The sequence below is a fragment of the Salvelinus fontinalis genome, chromosome 8 (assembly GCF_029448725.1).
Source record: "Salvelinus fontinalis isolate EN_2023a chromosome 8, ASM2944872v1, whole genome shotgun sequence".
NCBI classification, from domain to species: domain Eukaryota; kingdom Metazoa; phylum Chordata; class Actinopteri; order Salmoniformes; family Salmonidae; genus Salvelinus; species Salvelinus fontinalis.
Genome location: NC_074672.1, coordinates 3,436,030 through 3,453,074, shown reverse-complemented (window position 1 = coordinate 3,453,074; position 17,045 = coordinate 3,436,030). Strand labels below are relative to the sequence as shown.

The 17,045-nt window shown below is 42.4% G+C and overlaps 1 protein-coding gene across 2 annotated transcripts; it reads left to right on the top strand.

Moving 5' to 3' along the window:
* Positions 1 to 599: 599 nt before the first annotated feature.
* Positions 600 to 16,726, top strand: LOC129860387 (TBC1 domain family member 24-like). Of its 2 annotated transcripts, none has more exons than XM_055930754.1 (7): positions 600 to 699; positions 5,246 to 6,360; positions 7,505 to 7,663; positions 12,320 to 12,383; positions 12,806 to 12,901; positions 15,074 to 15,341; positions 15,607 to 16,726. In XM_055930754.1, the coding sequence occupies exons 2-7, from the start codon at positions 5,372 to 5,374 to the stop codon at positions 15,768 to 15,770; spliced, it is 1,740 nt and encodes a 579-aa protein (XP_055786729.1). In that variant the 5' UTR covers positions 600 to 699; positions 5,246 to 5,371; the 3' UTR covers positions 15,771 to 16,726. The 2 variants fall into 2 exon arrangements, with proteins under 2 accessions (XP_055786729.1, XP_055786730.1); XM_055930755.1 differs by lacking the exon at positions 600 to 699 and adding an exon at positions 1,426 to 2,345.
* The last annotated feature ends 319 nt before the right edge of the window (positions 16,727 to 17,045 follow it).

The following is a 17,045-nucleotide window of genomic DNA, read 5'->3' as shown; positions in this document are numbered from 1 at the left end:
AGGCCTATGGGTCAGCTTGTTGTTGCTGCAAGAACACCAAATGAAGACAGGAACTACATAGAACACGGAATGGGGGAACACACGAAGCAAAAAGGCCAGAATCATATTGGAGGGCTAATGATGGCCTAATTGAGTTATCTGTAATAACTGTCATGTGCTAGGCCGTGGTTTTTGGGCGGGTGCTTCGAGTAGGAGGACAAAGCATGGTGTTGTTAAAGTTGCCTGGGTGGCTTCCTGTCCGTTTCCAGTGAACTTAACTACTTTGACAGACATCCAGGCTGATATTCTGATGATATTGCCTCTATTCCACCACTCCCAACTGGCTCCCTCACAGTAACTCTGGAGGTGCGTGGAACATCTGAAATGTTTTGCACTATAATTTTTGGTAATCAGATTTACATTTTAGGCTAATTGTTGTTTCATTATCCTTCCACATTATAATAGATTTATTACAACAACAACAACAACAACAATATGTATATAAAAGGTTTCTCCCCCACTTACAGCAGATGTCAGTGCACTTTCATATATGTAACAAAGCTTAAAGAAAAAAAGGCATACATAACATTGCAATACATTCCTCACACTCCGCCAGGTGGATCGTGACACTGGTGCGCAGTGACAGTGACAAGAGCAGGGATACTGCGCATGTCCGAAGCTGCCAAATATGAACGCTGCTCCAACATATGAACAAACTAGGTAGGAGTACTTCATATCTTGACAGGCATTTTTCATGTCTTGATGTTTCTTTAGCGGTTATTAACACAAATTAGCAGTCATCTTGCCTTTATGTATCATGATAATATTTGCTAGTTAGCCCGCAATGCAAGTTTAACGCCCAACATCAACCAATTTTGAGAGTGAGAAGCAGAATTTGTCTCAACGGCGTTAACGTTAGTTAGCTAACTATCTCTCTGCCTCTGAAGGAAAAGCTTTGCGTTTTGCTAACTATGCATGGTCGCAGCTAGATCTTTGACGTGATATAGCTAGCTATGCAAGCTAATGTTATGTTATGTCTTGACCTGGTGAAAACACTGACAAGACAATGGACCAATGCTAATGCAAGGATTAGCTACCATTTACCAGCTTCCACGGCGTTCGCAGGTCCTAGCTAGCCGTGAAAGCTGACCAAATAAGCGCATTCAACTCCACTATGATTTCAAAGTACCTCTTCGTGGAGTTGAGGTACTTGGCAATTGCTTACCCAGCCATATAGCCAGGTTGCTATGCAGAAGTGTGGTGTCGGGACCTTGTCGTGCCATTGAGCTTGCCGTAAATTCCATTCGCCTGTCACATTAATTCGCCAGATAACGTTAACTAGCTGGCGTGATCGCATTAAGGTCATCAGTATCATCAGTCCCTTGCTGTCTGACCCAACAAACTCCCCATACAGAAAGGTGTGCTGAAATATGGCTGTTTTCATTGGTTCTGCAAGACATTGCAATAGCTATGCATGCAAATGCATTTCTACAATACAGCTGAAATGTATAGCCAATTTATTTTTAGCTAGTGCTCATCTGCATCTGAGTCAATATGATCCCATATTAGCAATAGCTAGTGTTGTTCAGTTCAACAATTGTATCAGTTTCCGTCAAGGGTGGCCATTGGCCAGTGTTAACATCTGTCATACAATATATATGTTTCTGCTTGGAACCATAAACGTTTAAACTATGTTTTCCCCCCAATTCTTCACTACATCAATGTCATTGTGAAATAGCTTTGTGGCTTCATACAGGCTAACAATGCATAACAATGGAAGACAAGAATGTCCATGCCTTATGGAGGGATCCCAGCCATATCCTCTCAAAAGATTGTTACAAGAACAAGTCTAATTTGTGCTAATGGTGTTTGACTGCAGACAGCAAGACCTTCAGAGAGATTCAGATCAACTTTATTACCCCACCAGGGGGAAATACATTTGGTCATGTGCTTAAAAAGACGGTGTATATAAAGCATGAAAACACAGAAAAGACACAAAATAATTCATTCAAAGTGGTATAGCTACACATTTGAAAGTGAAAGTGCAATATGCTGCATACTCGAGGGACCCACAGACTATTATACACCGTAATGGCTGTTTGGAGTAAAAGAGTCCCCATATCTATGGATTTTGAGTGAAGGGGTTGAGTACTGTCCTGTAAAATACTTTCACGTTTTAGGAGGATGAGTTTTGTGTAGAGGTCGACCGATTAATCGGCATGGCCGATTTTAATTAGGGCGGATTTCAAGTTTTCATAACAATCTTTAATCTGCATTTTTGGACGCTGATTATGGCCGATTACAATCCACGAGGAGACTGCGTGGCAGGCTGGCCACCTGTTACGCGAGTGCAGCAAGGAGCCAAGGTAAGTTACTAGCTAGCGTTAAACTTATCTTCTAAAAAAACAATCAATCTTAACGTAATCACTAGTTCACTACACATGGTTGATGATATTACTAGTTTAACTAGCTTGTCCTGCGTTGCATATAATCAATGCGGTGCCTGTTAATTTGTCATCTTATCACAGCCTACCTCGCCAAACGGGTGATGATTTAACAAAAGCGCTTTCGCGAAAAAAAAGCACAATCGTTGCACCAATGTACCTAACCATAAACATCAGTGCCTTTCTTAAAATCAATACACAAGTATATATTTTTAAACCTGCATATTTAGTTAAAAGAAATTAATGTTAGCAGGCTATATTAATTAGGGAAATTGTGTCACTTCTCTTGCGTTCAGTGCAAGCAGAGTCAGGGTATATGCAGCAGTTCGGGCCGCCTGGCTCGTTGAGAACTGTGTGAAGACCATTTCTTCCTAACTAAGACCGTAATTAATTTGCCAGAATTTTACATAATTATGACATAACATTGAAGGTTGTGCAATGTAACAGTAATATGTAGACTTAGGGTTGCCACCCGTTCGATAAAATACGTAACGGTTACGTATTTCACTTAAAGAATAAACGCTTTGTTTTCTAAATGATAGTTTCCGGATTTGACCATATTAATGACCTAAGGCTCGTATTTATGTGTGTTTATTATAATTAAGTCTATGATTTGATATTTGATAGAGCAGTCTGACTGAGCGGTGGTAGGCTGCAGCAGGCTTGTAAGCATTCATTCAAACGGCACTTTCCTACGTTTGCCAGCAGCTCTTCACAATGCTTGAAGCACAGCGCTGTTTATGACTTCAAAGCTATCAACTCCCGAGATTAGGCTGGCAATACTATAGTGCCTATAAGAACATCCAATAGTCAAAGGTATATAAAATACAAATTGTGTAGAGAGAGAGAGAGTCCTATAATTCCTATAATAACTACAACCTAAAACTTCTTAACTGGGAATATTGAAGACTCATGTTTAAAAGGAACACCCAGCTTTCATATGTTCTCATGTTCTGAGCAAGGAACTTAAACGTTAGCTTTTTTACATGGCACATATTGCACTTTTAGTTTCTTCTCCAACACTGTGTTTTTGCATTATTTCAACCAAATTGAAAAAGTTTAATTATTTATTTGATACTAAATTGTTTTTATTTATGTATTATATTAAGTTAAAATAAGTGTTCATTCAGTATTGTTGTAATTTCATTATTACAAATATATATATATATATATATAAAAATTGGTTGATTAATCGGTATCGTTTTTTTTTGGTCCTCCAATAATCGGTATCGGCGTTGAAAAGATTTATAGAACATTTTTAAGATATGGCGGTCGACATTCAAATGGTTCAGTTTGCGTAAAAATTCTGTTGCAATTTCTTTATCTTTCCAAAGGCACAGTCATTGAATTTCTTCAATAAGTCTGGAACTATCCCACTGTTCAGTGACAGCTGGAACAGCTTGCCTGAAGTGCTTTGCTGCTGACGCCGTCCGGACCATATGATTTTCGTGGGTTGATACCACTGGATGAATTTAGCCGTTTCTCTGTCAAAACCTTGAAGAGAGGCTTGGTCTGGGTGGAGGAAACCCACAACAGTGGTGTCGTCTACGTACCAAAAAAATGTGTGGTTTGCGTCAGAGGTTTGACAATTGTTTGTGTACAATATCAGTGACAGTAGGCAACTTTGAGGGGCTCCCGTATTCACCGTTCTAGATGTAGAGATGGCGGAGTTAAACTTCACTTGGTGAGTGCGGTTCACAAGGAACCTATTAATCCACTTGATCAGTAGAGAGTTGACACCCAAATTCACCAGCTTGACACCCAAATTCACCAGCTTGACACCCAAATTCACCAGCTTATCACCAGTAGGTGGGGTTGAATGGTGTTCAACACGCTACTGAAGTCAATGAATACAATTTTCACGAGGCTATTTGCCTTTTCTAAATGTTTGTAGATATTGTTCAGCATGACGAGTAACTTATCATCAACACTCCTGGAGGCACGGTAGGGGAGTCTAATTGGGATGAGAGACCAGAAAGAATTTCGTTTTTGAATAATTTTTTCAAAACATAGGTACAGATGTCAGGGCTACAGGGCGTAAATCATAATTTTTTGGGGGGCCTGTTGTTTTTCGGTATTTGGACAATCAGCGACTTCTACCATAAGTCTGGAATTATCCCACTGTTCAGTGACAGCTGGAACAGCTTCTGGAACGGTAATGCGAGCTGGTCTGCGCGTGCCTGAAGTGCCTTGCTGCTGACACCGTCTGGACCATATGGTTTTCGTGGGTTGACACGTTGAAAGTATTGCTTGATGTCATTCACAGAGATCTGTATATCAACAGCTGGTATGCTGTCTATACTGTCCAAGGCCACTTTCGGCTGCGATGCAAAATCACACGTCAAACCTACAATAGAAACTGTTCAAATAATTTGCAAAAAGCGAGGTCATTTTTGAAGGTCATACAATGTCTCTGGTTTGTAGCCTGTGATGGTTTGTAGCCCTTGCCAGGCTTCCTACTGTCCTAATTTCTAGTTTCTTTATGCTGCCTTGCACTCCTGCATTTTGCTTTTGAGTTGCCTCTTTTGAGTTGCCCCTTTCCTCTTTACTGCCACCTGATTTTAAACACTCGTTTGTGCATATAACCACTGACAACCAAACAGGCACAAACATATAAGCTGTCTGACTCATGGTCTTAGGCAGTGGATAGATTTACTGAGAGTCAGTCATGTCAGAGGGGAGAGACATGGGTAAAGGAGCAGTTAGCCTAGTTCGGGGCTTGGTCGTTGCAGGTGCGTTAGCAGTGAGATAAATGTCAAGCAAGACAATATGTTATTTTTACAGAAACTCATTCTTTCCTCCTCTCTACCCCTCACATGCAGTGAACATCATGGGCGGTTGAGAAACACACCCTTGACATATCTTTTGTGAGGAGCACAGAAGGCTAGTTAGACTAGGCTATATTCCAGACCAGACCCCTCAGCCGCAGTCCAGAAGCTTCTGCAGCCATGGCTGAGGAGGACTATGGCTGCTTTGTGGACTGGACCCAAATGGGGGACATGGCCAAGAGCAATGGCACCTCCAAATTGGATGTTAAGGACCCCGTGGAGCTCAAAAAGCTGGCCAGGCAGGGCCACTGGTCCAAGAACCACAAGCTCCGTGCCCAGGTCTACCAGCAACTCGTTAAGGCAATCCCCTGTCGAACCGTGACACCCGACGCCGAGGTCTACCGCGACCTCATGGGCGACGACACAGGTAAAAAAGCCTTGTCCTCCATCCCACTGCCAGACTTTGTGGACGGCAGCGCTGTGCCGCACTACTGCCTCAAGGCAGACGCAGTGACCGCCGTCCACCGGGTCATCTCCTGTCTGGCGGAACAGTTCCCGGACATCTCGCACTGCCCGGCGCTGCCCGCGATGACAGCCCTCCTGCTGCACTTCAGTGTCAACGAGGCCCAGTGCTTCGAGCACGTCAGCCGTCTGCTGGCCTGCAATGAGCCGGGCCAACGCTTTGTAGACCAGACCTTCCTGGCCTATGAGTCCAGCTTCATGACCTTTGGCGACCTGGCCAACAAGTATTGCCCGGCAGCCCACAAGCTCATAGTGGCTACAGTGCAGGACGTGGTGGAGGTGTACTCGGACTGGCAGCGCTGGGTGCTAGGTGACCTGCCCTTCAGCCACGTGGCAAGGGTCCTAGACGTCTTCCTGGTGGAAGGATACAAGGTGTTGTACCGCGTTGCCCTGGCCCTGCTCAAGTTCTACCGCAAGCAGAAGGCCAGGGATGGAACACAGCAATCAGAGGGCCAGAAACAGGACTCTGCAGGGGTCAAGGCTGAGATCCAGGCTTTCGTCAAGGCCATCAGCTCCTACATCACCCCGGACAAGCTGCTGGAGAAGGCCTTCTCTATCCGCTTGTTCAGTCGCAAAGAGATCACCCTCCTGCAGCTCACCAACGAGAAATCGCTGCAGCAGAAGGGCATCACCGTCAAACAGAAGAGGTGAGTGAGCAGGGCTAGTGACAGCATCAGTTCTATTGGGTCTAATTTACATATACATATATCGGGTCTATTGGGTCTAATTTACATATACATATATCTAATTTACATATAAAAAAAAAAATAGTTTACAACTCAAATCAATGGAAGTCAGAAGCAATAGATGCTAGTGCTTCTGCTAATGCCATGGTAGCGCCTTGGCTAATGGCAGCGTAAATAAACATTAGACATGGTTCTAAGGGCAACAGGCCATAAACCAAATCAGGATGCTTGCAAAACTGTGCATGACCTCATTAGCCACCAGTGAGAGGTGGCCAATGTTCCTGGCTATATAAAGGTGGTACGACCTGCTGCTAAAAGCATTTGGATTGTCTAATTGATTCTCTGTTTTTAGTTTGCTTGCTCTTTTTCCTGTTGTGGCTCTGGCTTGCTTTTTGTCATCGATTAATTTCTCACCTTTCTGTTTATAGTTTCTGTGCATCTTTTTTGTTCTCTTTTTTTCCTTTGCTGTCCATTTTTTTCCCCATCCACCGTCTTCTTCGATTTTCACCTTTCCTCTTGTCTACTGCTCATGCTCCTCCATTCTCCCATGAACTTGGCTCTGTTAGCCTGAGGTAGGTGTCTCCTCCCTCTCTCTCTTTCCACTCTCTCTCATTACCTGTTAACACTTGAGCTGATCTCCCTCATTAGTGATAAATTGTATTAGGAACCTTGTCCATATTCTCTGTAAAGTATCCTAATCTACAAGTGACCAGGAAACAAGATTTGGACATAATACACGGTACCATAGTCAAACCTTAAAAACACTGCAGCCTTTTGCTTCTCCTCAACACTCAATTGAGTAGGCCTAACTAAAGTCCCAGACTGATTAGCTGGTCCAATCACCTTGTTTGAGAGGTCTGAATTAGGTGCTGTTAGATAATGTCCAGCTCACGCTGTGGCCCTTTTTAGGTCAAAAGTTGTACATTTCCAACAACAACAACCATGATGTGCTCAGACAAGCTTGGAAAATACCATATGAACCTTCCATTACCACAACGTCATGGCCCTACATACTGTACAAAGACTTCTTTGACTCTCCAATCGGGAGTTTATGTGTTACTAACAAAGTAGTCTTCTCCTTCCTGGCCGGTTACCATGGCGATAGGCGGAACGTGCAGCTGGCTCTGAACCCGGACACCTTCTCCTCGGAGGTAGTCAGCGCCAAGGAGATGAAGGACATCTGGTCGTGGATCCCCGAGCGCTTCGCCCTATGCGAACCGCAGCTCCTCTTCACCACCTCGACCCATGGCTGCAGCCTCAACAGGTACTTACTGCCCACTTTTGTACCCACTTTGCCAGTCTCATTGTAGCCACTTTATCCTGCAGCCTAGGCTAACCACGAGACCAAGGGTGTCAAATAACGATCCAATGTGGCCCCACAGGTGTTTTCATGGGGGGAAAAGGTCTCAATCTACATTGAAATGACTTAAAACCAAATTGAAACTGTAGAAATAATTGACCTACATTTCTATACAGACTATTCAGCTTGCACCACTACCATGGTAGTACAATGGAAAAAATACCAGAGTACTATCATGTTTTTTTTGTCACTACCGTGGCAGAAAATACCATGGTACGGGTGCAAATACCACGGTATTTTTCTGCCATGGTAGTGACAAAAAAAACATATTTTCATTGTACTACCATGGTACAAAAATGCACCACGGTATTACATTGAAAAAACTACTATGGTTTTCTATTAGTAGCATATACTGAAACGTGAAAGCATGGTAGTTGTTCATGATGGTCTGTCCCACAATTTTTCGGGTAAAGTGACCAAAAACACAGTCATGTATGGTACTCACATAATGCAATATTGACCACTTGCTCTGCAATAGCAAAGCGTAGGCCTAGTGAACCCTCTTAAACCTTTGACGAGTACGATCACATATTTGTGATCATTGTTGAGTGGACCCTGCAGCGAACGATCTGAAATATGTGATTGGAACAGTAGCAACAGAACGTATGACGCAACTAAACACCATTGTTGTCTGAACAGCATCGAAATATTTTTTTGTACTGATGGAAAATAAAGGTCTCAAACTGTATTCCTCAATTTTACAGTTTATTGTAAAATATAAATGCCATCTTCATCATCCAAGCATCACATGGAACACATCCACAGCCAAACTCATTCCATAAACCAGTCTAAATAACAGGTTGTGCTGACAAAAAGGGGGGGGGGGGGTATTGCTCCGACTCGGAATTCCAACTCTGCGCCTCCTTCTAGAGCTCCGGCTTTCCGACCTGAAGATCACTGATGTCATGATTTTACTTTGTATTTTTCAGAGTTCCCAGTTGTTTTGAACATGGCATAAGACGCAAATAAACCAAGTCAAAGATGGCTGCGCCCATTGTCTGGAAAATATCAACTTAGTTTGGCCACCTTTCAGCTTATTACAAATCTGCATGTGCTTGTTACAGTGTTTACAAGAACCGGACCACATGACTTGACGAGTTGTTTACAGTTTTTGACCAATCACAAAGCAAATCAAATGCTTTCACCTCACAGATCATCAGCCAAATACAAGCCTACTGCCTAGCCGTAGCGCGAATAGGGTTGCCAGAAATGGTTGAAACCATTTTAGTGGGGGTGGGGGGGGTATTACTATGATGGGGGATTTATCAATAAATGGGGGGCAAACACAGAAGTTTTATAAGCTGACTAAAAATAAAACCCCTGTCAATGGACTCCTGGGCTCCATTTCTGAAATAAAACAGAAAAAGAAAAGTTTGTAATCAACTTTTGTTATTCCTTGATTTGTAATGCATTACAATTATGTTTTATCATTTGGCCATTTGGCCAAATGGTTGTTGGCTAGAGAAAATATGATTTGATTATTTCAATAGCCCTAGCCAACAACCTTCAGCCTGATCTGTAGACTACTGTAGACTGAAGAACACGATTTTGGTTGTTACATTACATCGACTTCTAGGAATATATTGTATAGTTAGTAATACTTGAAGTATATACAGTATATCTAACCACGTTTTGAAAGGAGAGCGATAACTGGTCCATCCATGTAACATTCAGCCCGTAGATGGCGCCAAGGCATAAACCTAGATAATCCTGTCTAGCTCCATAGTTTATGATAAGCCATTATACAGTTGAAGTCGGAAGTTTACATACACTTAGGTTGGAGTCATTAAAACTTGTTTTTCAACCACTCCACAAATGTCTTGTAAACAAACTATGGTTTTGGCAAGTCGGTTAGGACATCTTTTTGTACATAAGACAAGTCATTTTTCCAACAATTGTTTACAGACAGATTATTTCACTTATAATTTACTGTATCACAATTCCAGTGGGTCAGAAGTTTACATACACTAAGTTGACTGTGCCTTTAAACAGCTTGGAAAATTCCAGAAAATGATGTCATGGCTTTAGAAGCTTCTGATAGGCTAATTGACATCATTTGAGTCAATTGGAGGTGTACCTGTGAATGTATTTCAAGGCCTACCTTCAAACTCAGTGCCTCTTTGCTTGACATCATGGGAAAATCAAAAGAAATCAGCCAAGACCTCAGAATAAAAATTATAGACCTCCACAAGTCTGGTTCATCCTTGGAAGCAATTTCCAAATGCCTGAAGGTACCACGCTCATCTGTACAGACAATAATACGCAATTATAAACACCATGGGACCACGCAGCCGTCATACCGCTCAGGAAGGAGACGCGTTCTGTCTCCTAGAGATGAACATACTTTGGTGCGAAAAGTGCAAATCAATCCCAGAACAACAGCAAAGAACCTTGTGAAGATTCTGGAGGAAACCGGTACAAAAGTATCTATATCCACAGTAAAACGAGTCCTATATTGACATAACCTGAAAGGCTATTCAGTAAGGAAGAAGCCACTGCTCCAAAACCGCCATTGAAAAAAAGCCAGACTACGATTTGCAACTGCACATGGGGACAAAGATCATACTTTATGGAGAAATATCCTCTGGTCTGATGAAACAAAAATGGAACTGTTTGGCCATAATGACCATTGTTATGTTTGGAGGAAAAAGTGGGAGGCTTGCAAGCCGAAGAACACCATCCCAACCCTGAAGCACGGGAGTGGCAGCATCATGTTGTGGGGGTGCTTTGCTGCAGGAGGGACTGGTGCACTTCACAAAATAGATGGCGTCAATGAGGAAGGAAAATTATGTGGATATATTGAAGCAACATCTCAAGACATCAGTCAGGAAGTTAAAGCTTGGTTGCAAATTGTTCTTCCAAATGGACAATGACCCCACGCATACTTCCAAAGTTGTGGCAAAATGGCTTAAGGACAACAAAGTCAAGGTATTGGAGTGGCCATCACAAAGCTCTGACCTCAATCCTATAGAAAATTTGTGTGCAGAACTGAAAAAGCATGTGTGAGCAAGGAGGCCTACAAACCTGACTCAGTTACACCAGCTCTGTCAGGAGGAATGGGCCAAAATTCACCCAACTTATTGTGGGAAGCTTTTGGAAGCCTACCTGAAACATTTGACCCAAGTTAAACAATTTAAAGGCAATGCTACCAAATACTAATCAATGTATGTAAACTTCTGACCAACTGGGAATGTGATGAAAAAAATAAAAGCTGAAATAAATCATTCTCTCTACTAAATAAGAATTTGTTCTTAACTGACTTGCCTAGTTAAATAAAGGTCACTTTATTTATTTTTTAATAAAGCCATGGTACATTTACATGATTATAGCAATATTTTCATATCACCGAAAGGCTCTATCACCGCAGATATGCAATATTATCGTCGCTATGCTGTAATGTCGCCAAGCCCGACCCATTGGTTCACTTCCTACTTTACCCTGTATTCGGCCCAGTTTACCATACTTATCTTACTCTGTACCTTTCCCTACAGTCTCGGCTACCATACCTACCTTGCCATAAAGGGGCAATCTGCAATTGGTAGGCTACATCCATTTTGGGACTTTATAGTGATAGTTCACCCAAATTACAAATGACAAATTGGTTTCCTTACCCAGTAAGCAGTCTATGGACAAGGTATGACAGCAATCCATGCATTGGTTTTATTTTCCTTAAATATATTTGAACTTGAAATTTGAGACAAAATATCCACAGGAAAGTATTATTAAACAGACTTCAAAACGCTGGTCTGTGTGTGGCCATCAACATGTGTTTGCTCATGACCGAAGGCACAACCACAAGACGGAGGTACACGTTCGCGATGCATGTATCCTGACTGATGTTCGCATGGTTTTGTACCAGTTGATAGAATTTTTTTCTTCAGTACCGACGCTTTGGGTAAACAATATTTTCCTGTAGATATTTTCACTCCAATTAGGAGCAGCTGAAGGACCAACCGCACAGACAATTAGTAGAGTAAGTTCATTTGTAATTTGAATGTCTTGTAAGGAAAATGTCCATGATTTTGCAGTGCTTTTTTGTTTTCAGATTGTTTACCAAGAATTGGTATCAAAGTCTGATTTATTAGTCAAGATTCAGTTATGAATCAGCAATGCCCTTATCCTTGTCGTTGTAGAGTCGGTCAGAGCTATCCAAAGTACATCACTAGTGGCCATAAAGACTATCATACAGCTAGTGAAAAATGCTGATCTTTCAGACTCAAATTCACACATTTGTTTTTTCAATAGGGAATGGTTTAATTTTCTGAATAATGCTACATAGCAATAATTGACCTGCAGTATGATTTATTAAAAAATATCTGAATCTGACTATGAATTTAAATCTGACTATAAAACACTTATGGAATTTATCATGCTGTAGGCTAAATGTAATTTTGTTGCATTTTCAGTTGAAAAGTTCCCCCTTTCCTTTTTTTCTTTCTCATCTTTAAGATCCAACGTGATTGATAACGTGTTTCTCATATAGATATTTGCACGCATGCACGGCCAGATTGTGTAAGTGATGTGATATGTAATCGTGGTTGTCCATTCCTTTTGTCCCAGGTTCTACGCTCATGTCGAAGGCCATGAGCCCACTCTGCTACTCATCCGGACCTGCGAAGCTGACGTAGGGACCTTACACACACACACGTACAGCTTGTGTGTGCCCTTACCCCCTCATGTAGCAACATAATGACAACCACAGGAATAGACAAGTAACTATCGAGCTCACAGGATTATGACACGGAGGATCAAGTGTTTTAAAACTACAGTTGAGTCAGTTTTTCAATCATACTGATATGGTAAAGACCTATAATGACATATATGGATACATGTACAGTATGCAGTATCTACTTCTAATAATAACCATTTCATTGTGACTGAATAAAACACGTTTTTGGGTGCAACCCTGTCTCAAACTGTCCTATCCCTATTTTCCTATTCTCCTATGCCTTCTAACATAGTCCCATCCTTTTATTTTCTATCCCACTTCTCCCATTGATGCTACTGTAATACACCATCTCACCATGCCCTGCATTGTCTATCCAGGTATGTGGAGCCTTCCTCTCTACAGATTGGGAGGAGCGCAAGCGAGGCGGGAACAAACTTGGCTTCTTTGGGACTGGAGAATGTTTCGTCTTCAGGGTGAGTTGTTTATTTCCCGATTCGCTTTCATTTACCTCATCCAATTAGGCTACGTGAAACCACCATTCTTTGCTTTTATGTATTATTTTTGAGGAGTAGCATGTTTTGGGAATTCCTTTGGGTGCGTCCCATATATGCTGAACAAAAATATAAACGCAACAATTTCATTGATTTTGCTGAGTTACAGTTCATATGAGGAAATCAGTCAATTGAAATCAATTCATTAGGCCCTAATCTATGGATTTCACATGACTGAGAATACAGATATGCATCTGTTGGTCACAGATAACTTAAAGAAATAGGGCCTCACAATGGGCCTCGGGATCACTTATGGTATTTTTGTGCATTCAAATTGCAATCGATAAAATACAATTGTGTTCGTTGTCGGTAACTTATGCCTGCCCTTACCAAAACCCCACCGCCACCATGGGGCACTCTGCTCACAAAGTTTACATCAGAAAACTGCTAGCCCTGGGGCCTCCCGGGTGGCGCAGTGGTCTAGGGCACTGCATCGCAGTGCTAACTGCGCCACCAGAGTCTCTGGGTTCGATTGGGCCAGCGTCGTCCGGGTTAGGGAGGGTTTGGCCGGTAGGGATTTCCTTGTCTCATCGCGCTCCAGCGACTCCTGTGGCGGGCTGGGCGCAGTGCGCGCTAACCAAGGGGGCCAGGTGCACGGTGTTTCCTCCGACACATTGGTGCGGCTGGCTTCCGGGTTGGAGGCGCGCTGTGTTAAAGAAGCAGTGCGGCTTGGTTGGGTTGTGCTTCGGAGGACGCATAGCTTTCAACCTTTGTCTCTCCCGAGCCCGTACGGGAGTTGTAGCGATGAGACAAGATAGTAATTACTAGCGATTGGATACCACGAAAATTTGGGGAGAAAAGGGGAGAGAAAAAAAAAAAAAAAAGAAAAAAAAACTGCTAGCCCACACGACGGCGGTTGTGAGGCCAGTTGGATGTACAGCCAAATTCTCTAAAACAACGTTGGAGGCGGCTTATGGTAGAGAAATTAACATGACATTTTCTGGCAATTTATTGTAGAGAAATGAACATTACATTCTCTGGCAACAGCTCTGGTGGACATTCCTGCAGTCAACATGCCAATTGCATGCTCCTTCAAAACTTGAGACATCTGTGGCAACTGCACATTTTAGAGTGGCCTTTTTATTGTCCCCAGCACAGGGTCCACCTGTGTAATGATCATGCTGTTTGATCAGCTTCTTAATATTCCACACCTGTCAGGTGGATGGATTATCTTGGCAAAGGAGAAATGCTCACTAACAGGGATGTAAACAAATTTGTGCACAGCATTTGAGAGGAAGAAGCGTTTTGTGCGTATGGAACATGAAACTTTACATGCTATGTTTTATATTTTTGTTCAGTGTAATTTCGCCTCAGAATTGTCAAAGAAGTGACTAAGAGTGGGAACCAGGGGGCAAAAAAATATAAATAGTATAAATTATAAATAGTTTTTTTTTTTTTATATATTATATATTATTTATTATAAATAGTTTTTTTCAGCCCGTCACAATAATTAGCCTCCTTATCACAAGTCTGGCCTCCTCCTGAACGGAAAAACATATCAGATCCAAAATGAGTGATATAACAAAATGTTATGTAAACTTTAGAGAGGTTTTTGCTGAGTGTACCTGAGCTAGAAATAGCTTCAATTCCAAGTCCTAGCGTGAACTATTAAACTGCTGTGGTGTGGATGATGCGCAGCTGTGTGCTCTGTTGCTCTGCCTGTGGACAATGATGCCCCACATAGATACACACGCACACTCAACGGAAACTCATGTAACTGGAGGCTACAGTACAATGCCACCTGATAAGGCCCTCACCTGACACCACATACAATAAGATAAGGATCGAGTTCTATCAGACATGCATGGAGAGAGAGAGAGACAGAGAGAGAGAGAGAGAGAGAGGCTGGGGAGAGGGATCAAGGGAATGAAAAAGCACCAATTCTGACAGAGTATTCCGTGTCCAGCTTATATCTGAAAGATTCAAGGTAACCCCTCCAGTATGAAGATCATAGAGATGTAATGAATATGGCCACCAGTCAGTCCACCCATCACACAACATTGACTTGAAAGGGTATTCCTGTTCGAGTAATTATATTTTAATGATGATCGTCAACCAACAAACGTGAGCATCCCTCCCGGTTTGTCGGTGTAGCTGAAGCCGGAGATGGAGAGGTATGAGTGGGTGGTGATCCGTCACCCGGAGCTGGCCTCCACCATCAAGGCCCAGAGCAGCGAGGTCCCTGCCGAGGACGAGGCTCCCCCCGGCAAGCAGAACTCGGGAGGCGACAGCCTTCCCGTGGAGAGGCCAGCCGCTGACCCATCTGATCGCCTGTCGCCCTTCCTCTCAGCCCGACACTTCCATCTCAACCCCAGGAACACCTCCATGTTCATGGCGGGCAACTTTGACTCCATCATAGTGGGTGAGTGGAGTTCTTCTTGTTTTTAATCGATCAAACTAGCCAGAGTGTGTAAGATGTTCTCAGGTCTGTATCAGTCTTTGATAAGGACAGTGCCACAATTAAACAAAGTGAAGATCCTTGTGGCCCTTGCCTGTTCCTCTGTGCCTCTCTTCTTCTTCTCACCCTGCGTCTCTCTCCCTTAATTGATGAATCCGATTGTCCAGTTCACTTATCTAGATTAAGATCATTTTCCTGTCTTAACTCCTTCTGTTCTGTCTCCTGCCAGGGGGAGGCGAGGGCAACGCGCTGTACATCGACAGTGAGCTAAACCACGGACGCACAGCCCGCTGCACCACCTTTGACAACCCGCCGCTCTGCTCCACCGAGAGCTTCCAGGTGGCCCTGCTGGAGGTGTGGGGCTTCAAGGACACCATGGCCTCAGATAGATAAGACAGACACACACACACACGGACACACAGTTCGAGATACACACATCCCACCAAGGGCCTGATGAAGGTACCTGCAGTATCAGAACAAACCCCTTTCCGTCCAGCAAATTAATTTATCCATTGAATTCTACATAAATGTGAAATATTTTTATTTATTCATGTGAAACAAGTATCATATTCTGAAAGTATTTTTATTTGTGATTCTTTTTTTTACAGATGTTTTATTACATTGTATTAATATTTTTGTTGACTCTCATTCGGAGGGGTTTGATGGCGAAAAGCAGCTCTGTTGTTAAAAAGGCCTTGTCTAGAATGATCAAATGTCATGATTTTACACACTCAAGTAACTTAATTTCTGTATTCACTTTATATCCACTCCTTAATGTGTGCAATCTGGTTATGCACCAAACCAACCGCCAAAATGGTGGTAAGTAGGCCTATAAGGCCTGTATTCACTATATCGAACATATGCAGTCTACCCAGCTGTCAGAACTGGGGTCTATTCAAATGAATTGTACAACGTGAAGTGTGGCTGTTGTGTGCGGCCATATTCTCACCAGATGTACTCTTAGCTCTGAGCACAGCAGTACATAAGAGAGGCCCCTTTGTAAAGTATGTGAATATTGTTCTTTGAATGTGTTTTATTGATAGTGTGAAAGGGTTATCAGGTGAGATGAAGACCATATCCACGTCCCTCGTCATTTAGATGCACAATCTGTGGTAAAGCTATCTGTGTAAGTAATGCAGTATTCATCTGTCTTTCTCTAGCCGTCCTACAAACAATATCATCCCCAAAAAATTGCAGAATATGTACGTTCTTGTGCAGAGACTCAACTGTATATCATTGAATATCTGTTGTATTGGAAGAAAGTCCTCCAGTGAAGTATTGATTGACAAATTACAGATCATCCGACTTCAACTGTACATGTGAAAGTAATACACTTTTAAAACAAGTGACATTTGTCTCTGTCATGTAATCATTTCATAGTTTTTTTTGCTAGCTTTGCTTACATATGTGCCCCCATCCACCCTACTGTTCTTACTCTGACTACGGGGTGAAAGGAGGGGAGTAGTTTCTTGAACCCTGTCACATAAACTTGTCAGATGCCTTTCGCAATCAATTGACCCAGAATCTAAATATTAGCCCGTCTGACTAGTATCCAGGAAACTTGCTTAGTTGGCTTGGTAAGCATAGCTATGAAAATGTAACCTCTAGCATAAAATACTATTTGAAATCAATTTGTTAATATACTGATGGCAAGATAAGAGATACCGG

Excerpts from the sequence above, each read along its gene's own strand:
- LOC129860387 (XM_055930754.1), top strand. The coding sequence starts at position 5,372 with ATGGCTGAGGAGGACTATGGCTGCTTTGTGGACTGGACCCAAATGGGG. Across the intron at positions 12,384-12,805 it reads TCCGGACCTGCGAAGCTGAC|GTATGTGGAGCCTTCCTCTC; the intron begins GTAGGGACCTTA and ends TTGTCTATCCAG. Across the intron at positions 15,342-15,606 it reads CTTTGACTCCATCATAGTGG|GGGGAGGCGAGGGCAACGCG; the intron begins GTGAGTGGAGTT and ends GTCTCCTGCCAG.